Raw genomic sequence first — 13,533 nt, forward strand, 5'->3', positions numbered from 1 at the left:
TACAAAAGAAGTGAATAGTCCCTGTTCAGTATCATGTAAATGATTTAAAATTGTCACCTAACAGTAACTGCATCACTTCTGAGTTGAACAGTACAGTATTTGCTCGTATGCGTGATTCTAAACTAACAGGTTCATGTAGTATGTTAAATATATAAGTCCTACAGTAAGAACCAGTGGTGCGTCCAAAACATTTTTCATGGAAGAGGTCAAATAGGGCCACAATTAATCTTCAGATGGCTCACACAAGCTAATAGCCTTACTGAATTTCAGGAACTCCGTGATGCTTTCGTGGTTAGGCTAGAAATTGCATACCGATATACTTTTATAGTTACTGTCAGTAATTATCTGATGTGCATAGGTTAATACAGGTGCTGTTAGCATTTGGTTCTGTTATGTATTTGAGGAACAAAAGTTTACCCATTGGCAAGATAATTTTCACACAAAAAAAATCTATCTACATATGATTATAATTTGTTAAGCTACAATGAATTATGATACAGGGAGATGGTTTTCATTGGTACAGGACTACTCAGCGCTATATTGATTATAGAAGTCACATTTTCTAATGCACCCTTACGCACAGTAACAACACTCCAGCAAATATCCTGCTGTGAAATGGAAAAAATCTCCCTAATAAACAAAACTTGAAATGACAGGAAAGTATCTTGACTTGGGTACATGGAGCAGACTTTTACAGTAGCATTTATTCTGACCATGATGGGACTCAGGATTCAACAGTATAGCTAGTGATTTACCTACAGCTGATAAACAGTGGCTCCATGTGTGACAGCTCACCTGTCTGAGATGTAGAAAAGCAGACTGGTCACTGCTCCACATAGCCAGTACGTTCATGTAGTGGTACTTTTACTTGTATTCAGACACTGTAGTTGCATTCATCGGAATTTCATTCAAGTTACTTGATATCCATGTTCAGCAATCACGCTTATTGGAATCATTAGTGTATTCAATTTTTGTTGTAATGTTTGTAGCTTTTCTAATTTGTGTCTTAGTGATCACAATTAATTTTTTGTACACGGCGTTCCTTTATTTTTAATATAGTCTCTCTAATATGTCTACTTTATTATTTTTTTTATATATGAGAGGGAATACTCCACTGTTCCACTTAAAAATAATGCTGTTACTGAGAGATTATAAAATTTTGAATTATTTCATTGTTTAATGACGTTCCACAGACTGTAATAATGCCATAAGACATGTTTCTGTTTTTAGTAAACATCCCGTTATTGCAAAGCTTCAGTTGTGAGGAGAGGAAATAGCGATCATCAAATAACACATGATTACTCTGTTGAGGAGTCTTATTGTTACTGTTGTGTGCTGCTGCCATCTGGTGGTGTCAGGTTACAATCACAGTAACACAGTTTCAAGAAGGCTGAAACAACCATATACTCACATAACTTGATTGAAATAACGTTTCGTTTTCTTTGCTAAAGGTTCCAAAATCTCTCACTTCAAACGTCACCTGATGATGTTTATAATATAGTATGTCTCCATATATCATTAGTTTTAATGTTAACAGTTGATCCCCAGATTCTCCTTGTGTTGAACATCAGAAATACATTAAAAGCACTGAACATATGATTGGCAGCAGTTCAATCAAATCTTTTCCACATTGATTAAGTTTATGTGTTGTGTGCGTCAGTATCCTGGTTGTGTTAATTATACCACTGCTCTATTCCACTCCCTGTCTTGGCATTAATTGTTTGGGGGTACTGATCATGTTGGCATTGTTGTCCTATGAGAATGTATTTGCAATGTGGAGAGCCTATTTTTTAAATGGAGGGACACAAAATGTTTATAATAAGCTGGTCTAAATGTAATTGCATTTAGCCAAATTAATTAACAATTAATTAATACAAGCCTGCCAAGCCACTGTGAATGTTTTTGTACACGTATAGATCTCTGCAGGACAGAGGTTTGGACAGCCCTGCCCTCCCCGCCTCCCCCCTCACTACAGGTTGCCCCATGCTAGACTGCTGCCTGGTGGCCCACCTGAACAACTGCAGTGCACAGCTGTTGGTAAGAGATCTGTGACACTAGCGGTTTATTTTGACTGTATTATATCTATATTATCAGCAGTGGACCACAGTGGACCAAATTAATGCTACAGAAGATTTATTGTTGTGTCATTGTTGTTCTTCTGATGATGACAGTACATGAATACATCTGGTTTGTGTGAAGTCACGTACGCCATTATGTTTGTAGCGTCTGGGCATGTTTGGTCCTCTGCGGTGTGGAGAGATGTATGCCTTAGACAGATTACTGAGAGAGGCTCGTGTCCTTGAAATCATGCGACGTATCACCAAGGACAACCCACAATGCCTCAAACAGCCTGCTGAAGGTGAGTTGTGGCATTCCTATGTTTATCTAGGCCTCTCGTGCCTCTTTATCTGATTATGCAGCTACCACTGCCATATGCAAAGGAGATCATCATAAAAATAATGCACAATGATGTTAGCGATGGGACTGCGGAAACCAGTATAGCATCAGGAAGGAGAAGACAATTACTGCTGGGCTGAAAAGCAATGTAAAACCTGCAAATGACTCTAAAGATCTGCAGAGGCTTCAGCTGAAACAGGAGTAGTTTTGCATTATTTCACTTTGCGAATATTCTGCTTTTGCAGGCTGTGTGGCAGCTAGTAGCACAGGAGTGATTGCACAGTTATGGAATAAAGGATTGTACTAGATATCAAGCAAATTTAGGATTCAGATGTCATGTACGCGGTCAAGAAAGGGAAAATAGGCCGAGACTGACTTCTGCATGACAACCATTCAAAGCAGACATGATACAAATTGATGAAGCTATTATATTATGTAGTATTAGCCTCTTTTTAATAGCGTTGTGTGCATAGACTGTGGGAACTGAGCCCTTAAACCAATCAAAATCAGTCAGCTTCTGTAGAAACTACAGCACTTAGATCAGGGGTGTCAAACTCATTGTAGTTCAGGGGCCACATTTTGTCCAATTTGATCTCAAGTGGGCCAGACCAGAAAAATCACAGCATAATAACCTTAAATAAATATAAAAGCCATTGTTTTAGTGCAAAAATGTTCATATTTAAGGAGTTATCTTTTTACAAAACATAATGAACAACCTTAAATTTCTTAAGAAAAATAAGTTCAAGTTCAACAATTTTCTGCTTCAGTTTATCATTTACAAATTACAATTTACAGATCACAGAGTTTCTACAAAAACACAAAACATTTAGTCACAACTATCTGGAACTGAATGACATAGTATTTTGCTTTATGATCAAAATAGCAAAAGTCAAACAAAAAAAAGACAAAAAACAAAAACAAGACAAAATATTAGAAAAATGAGATGCAAAATGACAAAAGCACGAAACAAAATGACAAAAAATGAGACAAATGATACTAAACAAAACAAAAGAGACAAAAAATTGGACAAAAAAGTTACAAAGTGACAAGAAAATGGACATATGACAAAAACGAGACAAACAATGACACAAATGACGCAAACAAGACCAAAATGACAAAGGAGAAACAAAATGACAAAAAATTAGACAAACGACACAAGCGAGACAAAAAGGAAACACAAAACGACAAAAACATGAGACAAACGACAAAAGTCAGACAAAAAAACAACAAAAGCGAGACAAAATATCACAAAAATGAGACACAAAATGACAAAAGAACAATGAGCAATCTAGTATTTAACTTTATGATCAAAACAACTTGTCATGGTCTACAAATTATTTTGAATTTATGCTTTTACAAATTTACAATTTGCAGTTAATGTCTTCTCTGTAATTTTTACACTTTACAAAGTCATCCCACAGGCCAGATTGGATCCTCTGGAGGGCCGGTTTTGGCCCATGGGCCGCATGTTTGACACCCCTGACTTAGATCATATGTCCACCAAGGCTAGTTTGTCTAAATGTGCTATTAGTATCAGAAAATGTTACTAATTTTCTGTAAATGTTCAGAAGTTTCAAAATATACACATTTGGGTGAACACTTAGGTCATCATGATAGAATATTATCTATACAGGGAATACTTGGTCTTTGTAAAGTGATGAATTTTGCATCATTTTAAGTAACCCAGCCCATGGAGTTGGAGTTATCTATCATTGTTGTAGCAACACTTCTTTAAATGAAAATGACAAATGAGTTGACACATCCTTGAAATGTTATGCTTTTAAGTCAACTCTGCTTTGGCACAATCAAAATGAGTCTTCACAAAGGGGTTTTTGTCTCATGTTAAACAATGTTTGCTAAAAAGTTTCAGTATGTTGGTTAGGCATTGTTTTTTTGCATGATGTAGACTGATTATTAGTGTTTCTGTTGTCAAATCTCAGTCTGCAAAAGGTTATTTCTTTGTTCGTGACACTGTCGGAAAAGTATTAAGAGATTCAGCAAATTTTCCTAAGATTCCAACCACATCATTAGCTTTGAAAAAACTATCAAGTGCACCTTTGTGTTGAGATGTTTCTCACACAAGGACAAAAATTAAGTTCTTGCTCAAACTAAAAAGAAAATGTTATTAAACATATAAGTAGTTTCTTCTTTTGCTTTTTCTCTATGGTGTCTTATTTTCTCCCTATTACAGTGATACCACAGCTAGGCCAGTGTCCGAGTGCTGTGTCACTATGGCAACTGTGTGTGGGGCATGGCAGCATATACAGTGTCCCTGCTGACAGTTTCCTGGCCACACTGTCTACAGTCTACTCCAGCATACTGCCTGAGAGGGCGGACACAGGTACAACAGCAGCAGTGTGTGTGCAGTACATGCTAGTGTGTGTGCCGTAGTTAACACTTGTGTGCCTGTTTGTCCAGTGTTCTTTTCCCTGGTTGAGCGTGTCCTGGACCAGAGGTTACCAAGGAGAGGCAACAACAGAGACAGAGTGATGGTGACATTGTTCCAGCTATGGAGTTACCTTGAGTCCAATGGCATTAATGACATGGAAACACACATCACCGAGCTGGCAGAAGAGGGTACGTACATACACATACAGCGAGAGAGAGATACAAAACTTCACTAAATAAATGCAGAAAAAAACTTCTGATTTGTGACAATAACTAGAAATCATCTGCCTGTGTCTCCCAGTGTGGTTGGTGCAGAGCCTGGCATCATATGATCAGGATGTGATCGTCCACGCTCTGCGCCGTCCTGCAGAGTGCAGCCTGAAGAGAGAAGGTCTCCACGCCGTGGCCAAATTACTGAAAGACCCTCGGGGCAAAGTGTTAGCCTCTGCAAGCTCTGTACTGAGAAGCCTGGTTGCTCAGCCCAGACAGAGAGAACAGGTGAGAGTGCACCATATGTACTGTACGTGTGCACAGTATGCATGAAACAACCATAGTTTAACCATATTATTTCAAAGAATATATCTTTTAAATTAATTACAAAGTTGCCTTCATTTTAACAATTTTGAGATACTGAGAATATCTGTATTTGGTATTCATTGGTATTTGTTATTCATAAAAACAATTATATTATAATGATTAGAGTAGCATTTTGGTGATATTTGAATATTTTGGTGTGGCGAAATCTATTATAACAAAATGGGCAACTTGTAATCGGTATATGTAGTCAATGTGGAATTTTACAGTGTAATTCTGACATGGTTTCTGAACTTTATAAACACACAATTTTTTCTTGTCTGTTCTGACATTACCTAATATCAACATGTACTGTATGTACAAAAAGAGAGATGCTGTGATAAGATAAAGTAGTAGCCCCATATTAAGATTGGGCTTTAATCATAAGGCATTAGTTGTGCAAACATATTACACCAGTGCTAAAAGTAAAGCAGGGCTTCATTATGAGATCAGTGAGTACATGTACCGCACAAGTCATCAACATTGTACTTTGTGTATCAGAAATGGTAAACACTATGTAGTTTGTCCTCCTCCTCAGGCTTTGGTCAGCTGTCTGGAGCTGCTGGAAGATGAGAATGTGGACACCAGAGTCTGTGGCTGCAAGGCCTTAGCTTGTCTCAAGGTACAAACGGATACAAAATTTGTGCACCTATACGAATATATATATATATATATATATATATATATATATATATATATATATATACACATACATATGTAATTCTGTGATTAAGTCTCTCATTTGTTTATCATCATTTATCATTTATCAGCAAAGTAAATGAAACACAATAATCACAGCAAAGTAAAAAAAGAAATCAAATTGATGCAATGCAGTCAACTTTAATTGGATTTACCTAATCTGACAACTGTCTTCATCTACATTTCACTGATGAATTCTAATTTGTTCTAAACCTAGGTTTTGCATTCTGTTTGTCCTTGATCTGATCTTAAAAAAAAAAAAAAAAGCAGCAGTGTGTGTCAAAATACTATTTTAGGCCAATATTGATCTAATTTATAGCATGAAAGTGGTAAAATGTGAACCATCGTCATAAAAATCTTGTGTGTATGCATCTTGTTTGTACTTTATAATGTTGTGTTTCTCTATCATACTGACCACTGTATTCCATCTGTTGTTATTGCAGGCCAAAGAAAGCATTGATCAGTTAGTGTATCTTTGCCGGACAGACAAGGAGGAAGTCCGAGAGGCTGCCAAACAAACACTGCTTGTGCTAGGTAATAATAACCTTCACATTACGATGAGTAGAACAGTGAGAAAACTCATCTCTGTCAAGTTGGACAGAAGAAACAGCAATCAAAATAAATGCATGTTATCATCCGACTACTTGTTTCTAAGTATTGAAAGAAAATGAATAATACAGCAATGTGAAACTTGCATCTCAGGCTCAGGCCATATGGCATCCAATTTCTTATTTACAGAAAGATTAAGGGGTTTATGTTGTTTTATTCCAACCTGATCATTGCATTTCATTTTTGCTCCACCAAGGAAAGGGGCAGAGTTATGTGATGATCACCGTACGTTTGTCCGTCTGTTTGTCCGTCTGTCCGTCTGTTTGAGTAATGCTAACAGACAGACAAAAATGAATTCATGGATTTGGATGAAATTTTCATGGAAGGTCAGAAATGACACAAGGACCAAGTGATTAGATTTTGGCAGTGATGCAGCTTATAGTCTGCATCACTGCAGCTTATAGTCTAGTGGATCCAGATCTGATTTGTTAAAGATTTCTGTATCATTGCGAGATAGCGGCACGGCGTCACTATGACAAGTGAACACTCCGTCAGCCGCCTACTGATGATCACATGATTGCAATCCTACTACAAATCCACCGCTGTGGACTTATTGAGACTTATGGAAATGATAGAAGGAACAATTGATCAAATTGTGGGTGTGTTTCCGAGTCGCATCAATTCCCGCCGCCCGCTACATATTTAGGTCATGCGATTCAGTATCCGTACATAATGCACACATGCATAACACACACCTGTGCTCACCGCAAGGTAATTTTTTGTTAAAGATTTCATCCTTTGGAAATGATACGACTGAGCAGCCTTGGCGGTATACTGCGCTCTGAGTGCTTTTGTTGTTGTCAGTTGTGATAACTTTTTATACTTAACAGTTAATGGTGGTTTTGATACACTGAATTGTTTTAAATCCTGAGCAGTCATTATACATTCTGAAAACTCAGAGCAAAACTTACAGCAACACATTTTATAGTAATGACACAGTAATAAATCTGAAAACAAATATTACCTGGATTGGAGCACCTAATAATGTACTAATTCAGAGAGAGTGAGAATGTGGGTGTTATAATCAATTGGCAAGGTACAGTAGAAAATGTCATAGCAGTTGTTCCTGCAGATTTCAGTGCAAAACCAAAAAAATGTTGATAGAATATGGGGATAAACTGGTCAACTTAAGGCTTGATTTTTTTTTTTCACCAGTCATGTGTGACATGCTACTTATAAGTTGACTTTAATGCTTGTTGTTGCTAACTTTTTGCAACACCTGACCTACTTGAAAGCTATGACAACATAATTAAAATGTTTTACAGTATCAGTCAGAGTATTTAATTGAATCATTGGTCAAGCTATTACATTATTATGTTTTTATTACATTTTCAATTAACTTAGTTTAAATATTTTCCAGTAAATTAATGCATTATTGGGTGCTACAGGGATAAAGCACTGTTCTGATGACTGCAAACCTTCTGAGTGTGTATAGCAATATTTCACTCTAGACTTTTCCATGTAATGCCTCTTGCTTAGATAAAGAATTGTAAAGTCTGTCCTGAAACTTTCTGGGAACCAGTATATCGAAGCTAAACTGTAAATCATAAAGGCTGTCTGGGGTTTGGAGTTTTTTAAGTGAATTCTAAATTGATTTCTATCCATTATCTATACAATGCTTTGTCCTCATTAGGGTCGCAGGGGACTGGAGTCTGTCCCAGCTGACTTAGGGTGAAGACAGGGGACACCTGGACAGGTCACCAGTCTACACAAAGAGACAAGCAATCACACTCACCTTCACACCTACGAACAATTTAGAATCACCAGTTACCCTCAGCATGTTATTGAACTGTGGGAGGAAGCCACACTACCCAGAGAAAACCCATGCATGCACAAGGAGAACATGCAAACTTGATGCAGAAAGAAAGGGATGCGAAGTGGGAAAGTTCTAGCTGCAAGGCGACAGTGCTAACCACTGTCCCTAAACTGATTTATTATTTCTTGTTCATTTTTAAATCTGTCTCAACCTACATCTCTAATGCCAGTGAGAATAATAACTCGTAGTAATGCTGACTGGAACTATGAAAATAGGATGGCCGTTAAGACATAAGACGGTGGGGTGGTGCAGTGGTTACCACAGTTGCTTCATGACTAGAAGCTCCTGGTCTGAATCTTGGCCTGGGATCTTTCTGTGTGGAGTTTGCATGTTCTCCATGTGTATGTGTGGGTTTTTTCTGGGTTCTCCGGCTTCCTCCCACAGTCCAAAAACATGCTGAGGTTTAATTGATGATTCTGAATTGTCTGTAGGTGTGAATGTGAGTGTGATTGTCTGTCTCTTATGTGTAGCCCTGTGACAGACTGGAGATGTGTCTGGGTGAACCCTGCCTTTGCTTTAAGTCCACTGGGATAGACTACAGCCCCCCACCGACCATACAGAGGAATAAGCCGTATATAGATAATTGATGGGTGTAAAGACATAACTGGATGGCACTGAGGGGTTGATCCAAGCTTTGATATGTATTAGTGTACCCATATACAAGATGCTGTTTCTCGTGTGTCTACTCTAACTATGGTGACTAAAGTATTACTTATTTCATCCATTAATTTCTTTTTCTATTCCTACATACATCTGTGATAATGACAAGTAAGATAAGAAATCTACACACCAACTTCTTGTTTTCTGTCATTTGACTTTGTCTAACACAAATGTCTTTCCAGAGAATTAATGTATTTAATAATTTATTCATTCACTTCTTCAATTTTTTGTTGTTCTTCCATTCATTTTGTGGAGCAGGGGAGGAAGGGAAGATGGCCTACAGACACGTGGAGACGTCTCAGGACAGCCTACCGAGACTCTTTGCTCCAGGAAGCATGGCCAGCACAGCTTTCTAACACTGCACACACAGACACGTCTACACTGGATGGAAACAAAACACTGTTTGAATACCCCATTGCTACAACTAAAATATTTAAAATTAATAAGCTCCAAACACAGAATTTTATTAAATGTGTGTTAAATACTGTTCAGAACAACAATAGATTGTAAAGCCGTTCAGAAGAATGTACCGTGTCCCAATACAGTACACAGATACATCGCTCTGAAAGAAGGCAAGTCGCATTGTTAAATCATTTACATTTCCATAGACTACTAAGGGTGAAAATTTGACAAAATATAGTTTCTTATATTTTTAATTTCAAAGTATATTTCATTTGAATCTCTTGTGAATTGTAGTTTTGACTGGCTACATGATGAACCAGAAGACATGTATAAAGTAAATATTATATTTTCCACAGTTTTTCCACTTCCATTACATAAAGTACTTTTCTCGAAAGACTATGCTGTCACTAGTTCAGACACAAAGGCTGTTTAAACAGTCCTGCTCCAAATGGACAGCCTGTTCTGTGAGTTGACATGGATGAAAACTGAGCATTAATAACAACTACTGGCCTTACTCTTGCAGTTCTGCTTCTACTATCACTATATACTCAACTGCAGCTTGTTTATTTAAACTTTTTGCCATGTAACTGTGGTTACCTGTATGCTGTATTTGAACCTAGGCTGTAGTTAAGTCCACTGTAGACAGTTTTGAGACAGCTAAGTCCATTGATATCAAAGCAAGACTAAACCTCAAAAAATGAAACGGTAACCATTCCGTACTTTTTAAGCCGGTATTTATAAATCTGCCTTAATGTTACATTCACTTGCTCATCATTATATGTAATAACCACTCTTAGAAACAAATCCATATTGAAATATTCTTGCACATTGCTCCTATTTAATTATAAAAGTGTCATGTCTGGCTGCACTTGCATGCACTTACCTACATGTCTAAAATGAGGATGCTTGGTTGTTGGCAAAGATATATTTTGGAAAATTAGCACTTGTCAATGGCCATTTAAAATGTAGTGTCCCTAACAAGAGGTGACAGTTGACTGACTCTCTGTGGCTCTGCTGTGGGGCAAGAATAGTTTAAAGTATGGGTCAAGCACCCGACTTTGAGAGATAACCAAAAACATGTTTAAACTAAAGGTTGACTCTATAGCTTTGACTTGCAACACTGTTGCAGAGCATTTAAGAGCAGCTGACTAAGATATGTAGAGGAAGTCATCAAGCCCACAGTGCAGTGGTGCATGGAAACTGACTTATCTTTCTTCATGTGTATTTCTTTTTTTAATTGCTGGAACAGCTAGAAGATTTTTAGGACTGTGAACTTGCTAGGAGGCCAAAGAACAGAAAAAAATGGTGTACTATGCATTGTTAGGTCAGTATAAGCCTTCAGTGCACAGCAAATGCCACTTGTTCCAGCATTAACAAAGAAATGCAGAAAATGCATGAACAAATTTGGAGTTTGAAAGATTATTTTTTTTTACTGTAAATCTGTACTTGTTCACACTGAGCTGAACTCTGTGAGTCACATGACTGTGTGAGAGGCAAACCATAGGAAGCGAAGCGGGGAAAGTTGTTTTCATTCTGCTGGTTAATGTAATGGGAAGAGATAGGTTCGATCTGTCAGAGGAGCTGGAGTACTTCAGCTAATAGTTTTTTAAAAGAATGTGTAAGAGGTGAGCAGGTAAGGCTTCACTGTGCTGCTCAGGATGATGTATAGCAGCTGGTACAGAAAGGCAACCATGGATACTGTAGACCCAACAGCTCAAACAGCTGCAGTCCACAGCCAATAGAATATGACATACCTACAGGTATAATGAAAAAACATGCTTTTCTTTTTACCCCCATCTGCAACAGATCTGCTACTTGTTAAATGACTGTAAAATGTTGTCTAAATCAGGCCTTTACATTTGATGTTGTCAATGTTTTGGCCACCTTAAAAAAAAAAGAAATATATACCACACTAGTTTGAGTTTTTTGACAACTTAAGTTGTTTCTGTATAGAGAACGATTTAAGCAATTCAGTGCCATTACTCTTTATGGTTCTAATTTGTATCTTATTTTTATGGAAATATATGTAACTATTTTCAGTATTCTGTGATTTTAAACAATATCAATTGAGCAGAGTCTTAATTCGTCAGTCTATATTTTGTTTTATGTATCATCTGCTGTAAATGGGTTCAGTTTTGTGTGGAGTCACTGCATATTTGCATTGCTGTGACAGATTCTGCAGAGGATTGTGTGGTGATAAACTAGTCAATCCACGTCTGACATCACTTCAATATAAATTCACGAAAAAAGAAGTTTCATTCATCTATGTTGTTTAACTGTGATATTCCTAAATATTTGAACCAAAATAATTATATTAGTGAATATAATTTGAGTTATAACTTGAGTGAATTTTTAATAAACTTGCTCCAGACATGAGATCATAAATTAATAAAGGGCCATACATATGATGCCATTTACTACTGTTTCCATAATAAGGCTGCTGTCCTGTTCCCAAAGTATGCATACTGGATTTAACAAAAGAAACCGAAAACATTTAGTTTGTTTTGTGCTTGCTGACCTTATAACTGCAAAATGAGTGTTTTATAATTTTGACTTGGTATCTTAGAATTGAAAGCTGAGTATCTTGCACTGACGAGCTCGTAAGTCATAAGTATAGGATCTGCAATTATGATGTGGCAACTTTGCATTACAAGGCTTCCCAATAATTGTAAAATAGGATTTCCTACTTTCATACTTGATCATGGCATCATTTACAACATCTACAACAATAATATAACAAAATCTAAATACAAAGCAGATATTCACTGCACAAATTACCAAAAACAATCAAATTTCGCTTTTATGTGACTTGATATTCATACTCTGCATCTTCAAAACTGTACAATATCAAGTTACGTGTGCTTTTCATCAGTGGCAAGATTTCTAAAAAGGTGATTTTTCAATACAACATATTGAAAAATCCTGCAATCCTGCAACGACATTGACCAATGCCAGTGAAAATGCCGTGTCCAGTATTCCTTTAACATTAGGGTTATATGCATGTGTTCCAATGTCATAATGTATGCTAATACTATGATAAAGACCAGATGTATCAGTGTTGAGTGCTCTGCTCTGGCTGTAGAAAGAAAAGAAATGTATACTTATAGGAAGCACTATGTAATGGAATCCAACTGTATTGACTGGGCTCTTGTGATGGCAGATTTTGTCACTTAGTCTTACCCTGTGGTTACAGCTGAAATATCTCAAAATTGATGGACCAGTGACATATAGTTGAGGCATCCATCCCTCACTCACAATAAGTTCAGTAAGGGGACACCATAACATCGATTTTTCCATTTATGACCCCGTATCTGTAAAGCTAGTGACACTTCCATCGGCTCTCTACTTTGTATTGCATGCTAACACGTTAAATGAACTTGGTAAACATTATACCTACTGAACGTCAGCATGTTAGCACTGTAATTGGGAACATTTTAGCAAACTGTTGGTAGCATTGAGGTTCAACCGCTGCAGTGCCTTTGTACAGCCTCACAGAGCCACCAGCCTGCTGATAGTCTTTACAGTCTTGTTTTTTCTGTTGTGTGAGCTTTAATACCACTATCTCCAGTCACTTTTTGTGTAATGCCAGTTTCATCAACATCCTACAACATGCAGCAATTTAAGGCTGACTGCTGACAAGTTTTAACAGTAACACACTTTATCATTTTTCCCCAATTTGTGAACATGCCACATACTGAAAACAGTAGTTAGAATTAGTGTTGAGTATGCCAAAGGGTTTTGTCTTCAACAGGAAGGATCATGTTCCTAATGTATCTAATATTCCAACCCTGTTTACATCTCTTAAAATCACTTGATGTTCTTAGCATCACACAAGTGTACCAAGAAGCTGCTTCTTTTAGACCATTACAACAGACAAATCAAGATTAGCTGCGCTTACAAGTATCTCACCATCTTTGTAGATTTTTAGACCATGGTGCAAAACCTTTATGTGAATTCTGAATAAAAAGCAATGTATAAGATTAAATGTC

General features: G+C 37.1%; 1 protein-coding gene across 3 annotated transcripts in view; it reads left to right on the forward strand.

The window, feature by feature from the left end:
* Positions 1 to 11,796, forward strand: part of ripor1 (RHO family interacting cell polarization regulator 1) — a 62,942-nt gene extending 51,146 nt beyond the window's left edge. For all 3 annotated transcript variants that reach the window (XM_023281410.3, XM_023281409.3, XM_035953416.2), the window contains exons 17-24: positions 1,917 to 2,037; positions 2,224 to 2,359; positions 4,589 to 4,738; positions 4,816 to 4,974; positions 5,087 to 5,283; positions 5,897 to 5,980; positions 6,501 to 6,591; positions 9,401 to 11,796. In XM_023281410.3, the coding sequence (XP_023137178.2) occupies positions 1,917 to 2,037; positions 2,224 to 2,359; positions 4,589 to 4,738; positions 4,816 to 4,974; positions 5,087 to 5,283; positions 5,897 to 5,980; positions 6,501 to 6,591; positions 9,401 to 9,498 (1,036 nt within the window). In that variant the 3' untranslated portion in view covers positions 9,499 to 11,796. The remainder of the gene's footprint in view (positions 1 to 1,916; positions 2,038 to 2,223; positions 2,360 to 4,588; positions 4,739 to 4,815; positions 4,975 to 5,086; positions 5,284 to 5,896; positions 5,981 to 6,500; positions 6,592 to 9,400) is intronic.
* Positions 11,797 to 13,533: the final 1,737 nt, after the last annotated feature.

This window comes from Amphiprion ocellaris, chromosome 3 (assembly GCF_022539595.1).
Source record: "Amphiprion ocellaris isolate individual 3 ecotype Okinawa chromosome 3, ASM2253959v1, whole genome shotgun sequence".
NCBI classification, from domain to species: domain Eukaryota; kingdom Metazoa; phylum Chordata; class Actinopteri; family Pomacentridae; genus Amphiprion; species Amphiprion ocellaris.